The sequence below is a fragment of the Hydra vulgaris genome, chromosome 01 (genome assembly GCF_038396675.1).
Source record: "Hydra vulgaris chromosome 01, alternate assembly HydraT2T_AEP".
NCBI lineage: Eukaryota > Metazoa > Cnidaria > Hydrozoa > Anthoathecata > Hydridae > Hydra > Hydra vulgaris.
The window spans coordinates 10,531,084-10,540,663 of NC_088920.1; the positions used below are offsets into that span (position 1 = coordinate 10,531,084).

Below are 9,580 nucleotides of genomic sequence, written 5' to 3' on the forward strand. Positions count from 1 at the left end.
AAATGATCGCAATTTCTATATTATTATCAGTGTTATTTCTTAAAATATAAGGAATATCTAGCTATATAAAATTAAACTTAAAATCTGATTCTATAGTAGCCATTCTTGACAATTTTTTTATTATTCAAATAAACATATGTAACTTATATCATTGTATAGAGCTTGACTTGACTTAAAAAATGAGGGGTCATTCGGCCTTTGAAGTTAAGCGGATCTAAAGCTATTGAATATTTTGTAGTGCAATTATTGATGATTTTTTGACGAAAGGTATAGGGCTTGAGTATGGAAAATTTGCATTTTTATGGCACCGAAAAATTGCACGCAAAATCAAAACAAAAAACGTCATAAAATATGCGAAGGAAGATAGTTATATATATATACATAATTTCTATATACAAATCCTTAGAACCTATTCTTCAAGAAAACATAAATAAATACTTGTTATAAAAAGAGGAAAGAGTAAACTTGCAATCTCCACCTGGACACTTTTAAAAAACACTTTTTTTTTTCTATAAAAATAAACCTTGAAGTTTTGAAACGCTAAGAACTAAAAATTTATGTATAAAACTTAAAAAGTGTGCACATTCCATTTGATTCGTCATCCCTTTTTTAATGTATACGGAAAGTTTTATAAAAATTGGATGTGTTTTGGTACTAAGGAATCCTAACCTCTAAAAGCTTTGTTTTAAAAAAATGTTCCGAGCTTTTTTCTTAAAAGTGGTCTTAAGATATGGATAAAATTTAAATGAAGCCATATAAACCATAGTACTTTCTATATATGACTGGAAAGAGGTTGAGTAACACTAATTGATGCAAAACGCCTTTAGGTGTTTGCTTAAGCATACAAAAAGATATAAGAGAGTAAAGTTCATAAAAGTTACGTGTTTTTTTTCAAATGTCAAATGTTTTTCGTTGAGCCGTGGAATCGCTATCTATTGCTGTTTTCTTGAATAACTAAAAGGAAGTTGATGTAACTGGTTAGACGAGACCAAAAGTTTTCGACGAATCCGACAGACTTTATAATTTAATTTCTATTGTTTAAAACAAAAGATTTGTAACAATGCGCAATGAGCATGGTTCCCAAAAAAAAAAAATAGGTTGCACGTCCATCTCTTATAGGCCATGCTATTACCGATATTTAGTTTGATCATTCGGCAAATTAAGATGTTATTATAATTATTAGCAAATCTCAGCAATCGATATATATATTCTTATACTCAGCAAGTATAATTTTTAATCGGCAATTATTCTTACGGCAGGTTTCAACTTACCACCTCCCCCCCCCCCCCCTCCTGTATACTAGCGAATATACTTAGTCTCTAAATATTTAATTTCATATAAGCGATAAGAAGTACCAATTTATTAACGCTAACTTCCATCATTTTTCTCAACAAGCTTGACATTAAATGCGAAAGCTTATATATGCAACGTTATCATTACATTCATAATTAAAACTTTATCATTTTCTCATTTTTTCAACGTACGGACAAATAAGCACGGAATTGCGCTTAAATTGGTTGGCGTATTTAGGTTATGTTTGTTACAATTTAAGTACATATATGCTTCGGCAATATATTTATTCTAAAATGCATACCAAATGTTAAACGTATTAATTAGAGTTTTTAAAATGCAAAACATTTAATAGCATTTACCGAGAGGCTCATCGTCCGCATTTAAAAATGCAACCTCCGCAATTAATCGCAATTAAACTGTAAAATAAGATAAACATTCTGTTAAATGGCAGCGGTCGCTTTATCAAACCAGAAAATTTCTTATCCCTTTTTAATTACTTAAAAAATGCAGAATATCTATCATTTTAAAGTACATTTTCACTTTTTGTTAAAAAAAAATTAAGTTACGATATATTTTTCCCAAAATAATGTTTTTTTTTTGGTATCAAAAATTTAATTTTTAGTCGTATATAAACTCATTTAATTATACTAAAAATGCCTGTATACTAGGCAGCAGCAATTTTTGGCTTTAAATTGCTTTAAGCTGGAGTAGATAGTTTGTTAGAAAATAAGAGTTTTAGCGTGAAAAGTAAGATCTAAAGTTAACAAGAAGCAATCTTATTTAAAAAGTAAGTTTGAAATATCAACTTAAATGAACCGCATTTAAGACGCCATTTTTTGTAGAATTATAAAGAAAAGGTAAGGTTAATGAAATCATTCATTATGAAATATAAACTTGGGTGGGTCATAATTAATACATGAAAATGTAAAATACATTTACAAATGTAAAAAAACTTAAATTTAAATAGCATAGAATCGGGAAGACTTGCTACGTTCATATTTTGCACTTAGTTTTATAGTCTAATTAAGCAATTGGTTTTTCTGAAAAATAAATTGAAAATAGGATAATGATACTTTGCAAAAAATTGCGATAATTGTAGCCTGGAAACATAAAAGCCCTCAAGTTTCTGGGGTCCCCCCCTGTCCCAAACATGAGAGCAACAACTTTATAAAATCATTTTTTAAACATGTTGCAACCTTGTTTGATTGTTTTTAAAACAAAACAGTTCAAGTTCTAATTTTAAGAGTTTTTATTTAAGAACAATAAAATAAATTCAAAAATAATTATTACAACAAGATATTTCCGTATTACATTGATTAAATTGCACCAATTTTAAACCAAATTAAAAAATTCCAAATTTTCGTACAAAAACATCAACATTTGAAAACATTTAGCCGTCATCCTGTTTCGCTTAGCATACAAATTGTTTAATGCATTAGAAAAAAGGCGCTCACTTGGTGCACTGGTAGCAGGTGTACATAAAATCATCGTTGAAATGCAATACAATATTGAAAAAACATATTGATTTTGATGCCAAAACTCTAAAACATTTTGTTCGTGCACTGACAATCTTATATATTCACTGATTTCTTTTTTAAATCTAAGGTTACATTTTTGTCACTATCACTTCCGGAATCATCTTCTTCATCCTCAAATGACAACTATAATTTTTTTGATTCCTTTGTCACCTTTTTAATTGGAATTATTTTACCAACTCTTTTTGAGAGATATAAATCTGACAAAAATTGTTTCACAATTTTTAAATATTTCTTTTTTTCGTACTTTTCAAAGAATTGAAAACTTTTATAATTTGGATCCAAAAAAGTGGCACACAATAAAAAGGAATTATTCTCTAATTCATATGAATCTTTGTAAGTTTGTAAAGATTCTAACAAATGTGATTTCAATATTACAATTAAAGGAGGAGTTTCACTTTTATTCTTACTCAGCTGCTTCTCAAGGTACTTTATACTTGGAATAATTAAAGAACACGTTGCATACCTATCGCCAGATAGTAAAACACTTACTTGATTAAAGCTTAATAAAGCATTTACCGTTTCTTTTAAGTTAACCATTTCATCTTCATCGAGTAAATATTTTCTCATATCTTTGTATTGTTGTTTCGAATTAAAGATATCTTTTACGTAGGAGTGAAGCTTAAGCATTCGCTCTGCCATGAGAAACGTAGAGTGCCAACGAGTTTTCACATCTTGAATCAAATGAAGTATGTGATTTTTTTCGACACCTTGTCGTGTTTGACTTTCCTCTAATAAATCATTAGGTTGAGAAGAATGATTGAAAGATGTAACAATTTTCCTGCACTTAGTTAATGTTCTTGCAATGAAAAAGAATTTAGACGAACTATCTTTTTCACCTTCTTCAACTAAATCTATGACATTTTTAACAACTAATTGCAAAACATGTCCCATGCATCTCATTGGTTGAATGTTTAAACAAACTTTTAAAGAATTTAGACAGTTGCGTACGTTACTGGCGTTGTCTGATACTATACTCATTATTTTATCATCTACTTTAGACTTTTCTACAATTTTTAGCAAAACCTCTTTTAAATTATCTGCATCATGGCGGCCATTAAGGTATGCAAAGCCCAAACAAAAACTGATGAAACTTGTTTTGTCAGAAATGAAATGTGCAGTTGCAGATATATAACTATAGTTTTGACAGGACGTCCATCCGTCAGTAGTAATAGATAAAACTTTAATTGATAATAATTTTGATTTCAAAAGTTCAACTTTTTCGCGATATAAATCAGTTAAAAGAGATCTTAACTTTTTTCGGCAAGGCACTTTATACTTTGCATTTAAACACAAAACAAATTCTTTAAATGCACTACTTTCTACCAACATAAATAGAAGACAACAGGCAATAATGAAAATTACAAGAGCTCTATCAATCTTATCGCTAACTTCATTTGACAAACCACTCATAGTTCGTTTTTTTTTCGGCGTTATTATTTTGTGATCATGTTCAAGATGGTAATCTAATATACTCTTTGATGTTTTACAAGAGTACTTTTTAGGTCTGTTACTATTACATTGATTGCATATCCATTTTGATGTTTCCTCCTCGATTGAGTAATACTCGTATGAAGTTTTAGCTGCTTCTTCAAGGGACTGAGCATCAACTTCAATTTCTGTTTGACCGGATGAAAAACTTGAACTTGTTTCGCTATCGTTATGATCTGCAGGGTTTTGTTCATCTATAGTCTTTCTTTTATCCAATCTTTTCTTCGTCAGATTCATCAAATCAGATATTGGAGCAGCATATTTAATTGGAGAAAACGTATTATTTTTCGACATAGTTTAAAAATGCAATTTCTTAAAGTAAATTTAAATATATATTTGAGAATAACGGTTTATCTAATATATAGCGGGAAACCATTACTTTGAGGTGTCAGTTAAGACATTCCTTAAATTTTGTTGTGTTGAGAAATTATATGACCATAATATGAATTAAGACAAATAAATCAACTTAAAGACATTCATTAAAATTTATTGTTTTTAACAAATTTAAAATACGTAATATAATTTGTGACAATTAGGTAATAAAAATGTTTTGTTTGTACCTAGTATTGCCCCACATTTTCTTTCATTGAATTAAATAAAAATTGGTTTGTTAGTAGAACAACTCCGCCAAAAACAGCTGATATTTTATACCGAATACATAATTAGTTATTAGCATTTTAATAATAATTAAAATTGTCGTCACTGTAAAAACTGCGTTTTATGAGTGTAGAACAAAATAAATTAGGTATTATTACCTCAAAAAATGATCGCTGGTATTATATAAAAGAAATCCGAAAAAGGTTCTGCATACAACACATTTCAAAAATATGGCACCATTTTTTTTCTAATAGTTTATGGTTCATTTTAATAAGAAATTGAAAAAATCCAGATTTAAACTGCTTTTCATTGAAAGTTAAAACAAGTACTTAATAATAAGGGGGGAGTAATTGGATACAGTTTTTTTACTATTACAAAACTCCAAGTGTATATATCGCAAACTTAAGAAAAAAAAATTTTCTCCCAAAACTTAAAAAACTCTGAAAATCAACTTTGAAAAAGATGCCATGGAGATCTAAATTGTAACTTACAGCAATTTGTTATTAAAAAAATGGCGCTCAAACCACTTCACAACTAACACTTAACAAGATTTAAAAAAGTATTTTTTGGGTAAAAGCAACAATATATTATTCGCAAATTAAAAACTTAGTCGACTAAATTTAGTCAAACAAAAAAGTTAGTCGACTAAATTTAGTTAGACTAAAAACTTAGTCGACTAATTTTAGTTACGCTAAAAAGTTTGTCGACTTAACTTAGTTAGACTAAAAAATTAGTCGACTAAACTTAGTTAGACTAAAAAGTTAGTCGACTAATTTATTTACGCTAAAATGTTGGTCGACTAATTTTAGTTACGCTAAAAAGTTAGTCGACTAATTTTAGTTACGCTAAAAAGTTAGTCGACTGAATTTAGTTAGACTAAAAAGTTAGTCGACTAAATTTAGTTAGACAAAAAAGTTAGTCGACTAAACTTAGTTAGACTAAAAAATTAGTCGACTAATTTATTTACGCTAAAAAGTTAGTCGACTAAATTTAGTTAGACTAAAAAGTAAGTCGACTAAATTTAGTTAGACTAAAACGTTAGTCCACTAAATTTAGTTAGACTAAAAAGTTAGTCGACTAAATTTAGTTACGCTAAAAAGTTAGTCGACTAAATTCAGTTAGACTAAAAAGTTAGTCGACTAATTTTAGTTAGACTAAAAAGTTAGTCGACAAAATTTAGTTAGACTAAAACTAACCTTAACTCCCACCCCTACCGAGAACGCGCACTTTCAAGTTCAGAAAAACCTAGTAACTAATAAAAACTACTTTAAGAACGAAAGTGAAACGACAATATTAAGTTATAGAATTAATATTAAGATTTGTACTGGGGTCATTTTACTGTTTTTGCTGACAAGACATTCACAAGTTATCATTTATTATACATAAATTGCTTTTGTCAGAAGTGTTTTCCGCTTCCAGTTTTATAATTTTACTTCTAGATTTTCAATTTTTTTTTCATTCGAATTTTGCTTTAACTTTTCTAACTGTTTAATTCTCTTTAATATGCAGTTTTTTCTTGAAGCATTGTGATTGTTGTTTTATTCACTTTTTACTTTTTTTTTTTTTTAAATAATACGTCTTTTAAAAAATATCCATCTTTAAACTGCATGCAGATTGTATTTGTATAAATAAAGTTACGACTTAGGTACAAAAACAAAGATTAGTCTTTGAAGTTCAACTTAAGTGAAGTCATATCGAAAATATTTCGCTCATGGATAAAACAATTAGCAATCGTATTCAGATTCTGATGCTTCAAATGAAAACAGCTTTTCATTCAGAGATTGATTACAAATCTGTCATGCAATCTGTTTATCTGGAATAAACAAAAGTTTGTTAGAAACTAGGTCATCTTGAAGAGGACAAATTTGACTAATTACTTACTTGGAAATTGCAGTTTCCTGTTTCAGCTATGTAAAGCAATATTTTATGAATCATACCAGACTAATTAATAATAATATGTTCATTTTTTGAAGTTTGTATGAGCTTTTGAGCTGTCTATTTTAGTGGCTCCTATATAAAACTATTTTTATATAGAATTGACAGTTTATAACAGTTCAAGACTTTTATAAATGTTTATAACAGTTCAAGTCTTTTATAAATGTTTATAACAGTTCAAGTCTTTTATAAATGTTTATAACAGTTCAAGTCTTTTATAAATGTTTATAACAGTTCAAGACTTTTATAAATGGCACATTTACGTCACTTATAAATAAAACTAGCTTCTTTATAAAAACTATAAAGCGCTTTTTTTTAATATAAAAAAATGCTCGTAACCACTGTTCAAAGTTAATTAAAAGTTTGAAATATAAATACTGGTGAATATTGTTGACCAGTAGTCGGGAGCCTGCGGCGCCGGAGCCGCATGCGGCTCTTTTGTTGAAGAAATGTGACTCTCATATAGATTTACAAAATTAAAAATTTTAACCTCTTTTTATTTTTACTTTATTTTTATTGTATTTTTGTATTTAATTTTTACAAAAATGAATAAGAAAATTACTTATTGCCCCCCCTCCACCCATACATTTATGCGCTATTTTTTGTCTCTATGTTTTCTAGTTTTTCATATAATTTTATGTGATATTCTTTTATGAGTCTATTTTTTCCAATTTTTCAAAAATGAAGGAGAAAACTAATCATTTTTGAAACTTTTTTGCACACATTTTTATGTACTATATGCCTATTTGCCAATTTTTTCAAAAATGAATGCAAAGTACAAAAGCAAATTTATATTTGAACAATTATTCGAGTTTATATTATATATAACAAACTTATTTTAACTATTATTTATTTTGACTTTCAATTATTCAAATATATTTTGTAATTGTAATTTAATTTTAGCATTTCTGATATATTAGGACTGGTAAGTTAATTATTATTTATTTTAGCTTTAGTATTCAATTATTTTTTATAATTTTTTTTTAACGCATTAAAACTGGTAGATCATAATGAGCACCAAAAAAAGAAAAGTTGGGACAAAGAAAGAAAAACTTGGGACTGAAAAATATGCAGTTATAGAAAGTGATGGTAATCCTCTATGTTTAGTATGTTCTTTGAAACTTCAGAATAATAAATCAAGCAATATTGAACGACATTTTGAAGGAAAACATAAAGAGTTTGCCCAAAAATATCCCAAAGGTAAATGCTGAAAAAAAGCTATTAATGAATTGCAAAGAAAACAATTAATTCAACAAAATTGCTTTTCAAATTATGTTCATTCCGGATCGACCTCAACTGAAGCAAGCTTCGCATAATCATTGCAAATTGCAAAAGCTGGTAAACCATTTACAGATGGTGAGTTTTTAAAAGATTGCATGTATACTGTTTATGGAATTCTATATAATGGTTTTAAAAACAAAGATTAAAGATATACCACTCTCTAGAACCGTGAAGGAACGAACTTTGAATATTGCAGAAGAGGTTTCAAATATGAAAATAGAAGATATTATAACGGTTGAATTTTTGTCCCTATTGATAAATCCGTCGATGTCACTGATATATCTCAATGTTGCGTAATGGTCAAATACTAAACAGCTTCCAGTGTACAAGAGGAACTTCTTGAATTGTTGCCTATGAAGGGACAAACCAGAGGGAAAGATATTGCAGAATCAGTTTTGAAATGTTTGGAAACAAAAAATATAAACATTGAGCGTAGAGTATCCGTTGCAACTGATGGAGCACCTGCAATGATTGCAAAAAATAAAGGCTTTATCAAATATTTTCCAATCATATTTCTCATGAAATTATTTAATTTCATTTTATCTTACATTTGGAAGCTTTGGTTGCAAAATCTTTAGGAGCAGTAGCACAGCTGAAAAATGTAATGGAAGTCAATGTGCCTATTGTAAATTTCATCGGAGCAAAATCGTTAAATCACAGAATCTTTAAAGCATTGTTAGAAGAAATGGATTTTATACATAAAGAACTAGTTACATTCACTGCTGTACGTTGGTTGTCAAGAGGAAAAACTTTAAAACGATTTTCTGAATGCTTAAGTAAAATAACTAAATTTTTAGCTGTTAAAAAGTATAATGAAGAACATTGCAAACTATTAAAAAATTCAGGATGGCTGCAGAATTTTTACTTTTTGCTTGATATGACAGAACATTTTAGTAAACTTAATCTGAAGATTCAAGGAAAAGGAAATATATATGCCCAGCTACTGGAAGAACTGATTACTTTTGAACAAAAATTACAGTTGTTTTTAGACGATATTTCAGGAGACCAATTAATATATTTTAATAATTTACGAAACTTCAGGATAAAAATAATTTCAGAAGCAGAAAAGGTTGATCGTAAACAATTTTTTGAGATAACAACTACAATTTTTCACCAATTTGCAAGCAGATTTCATGATTTCAAGAAATATCAGGAATAATTAAAGTTTTTAATGCTGTCATTAAAATGCAATTTGACATTGATGGATTTAAATGCATTTCCTGAAATAAATATTGCAGACTTACACTTGGAGCTTGTCAAGATTTGGAATAAAAGTATCTGGGCTGATAAATTTAAAGCAATGCTTGCACATATCGCCATCTATGAAGAAAACATGAAAGATACGCCACAGGATATCATATTCCAATGCTGGACTTCACTGCATAATACTTATATAAGTTCCAAAAAACTTGCTTTCGGTCTATTAACCATTTTTAGTTCAACGTATA

The 9,580-nt window shown here is 28.5% G+C and overlaps 1 protein-coding gene across 1 annotated transcript; it reads left to right on the forward strand.

Moving 5' to 3' along the window:
- Positions 1 to 7,615: 7,615 nt before the first annotated feature.
- LOC136074077 (general transcription factor II-I repeat domain-containing protein 2B-like) lies at positions 7,616 to 9,291 on the forward strand. Its single transcript, XM_065786378.1, has 5 exons — positions 7,616 to 7,626; positions 7,755 to 7,776; positions 7,856 to 8,051; positions 8,448 to 8,618; positions 8,690 to 9,291. The coding sequence occupies exons 1-5, from the start codon at positions 7,616 to 7,618 to the stop codon at positions 9,289 to 9,291; spliced, it is 1,002 nt and encodes a 333-aa protein (XP_065642450.1).
- Positions 9,292 to 9,580: the final 289 nt, after the last annotated feature.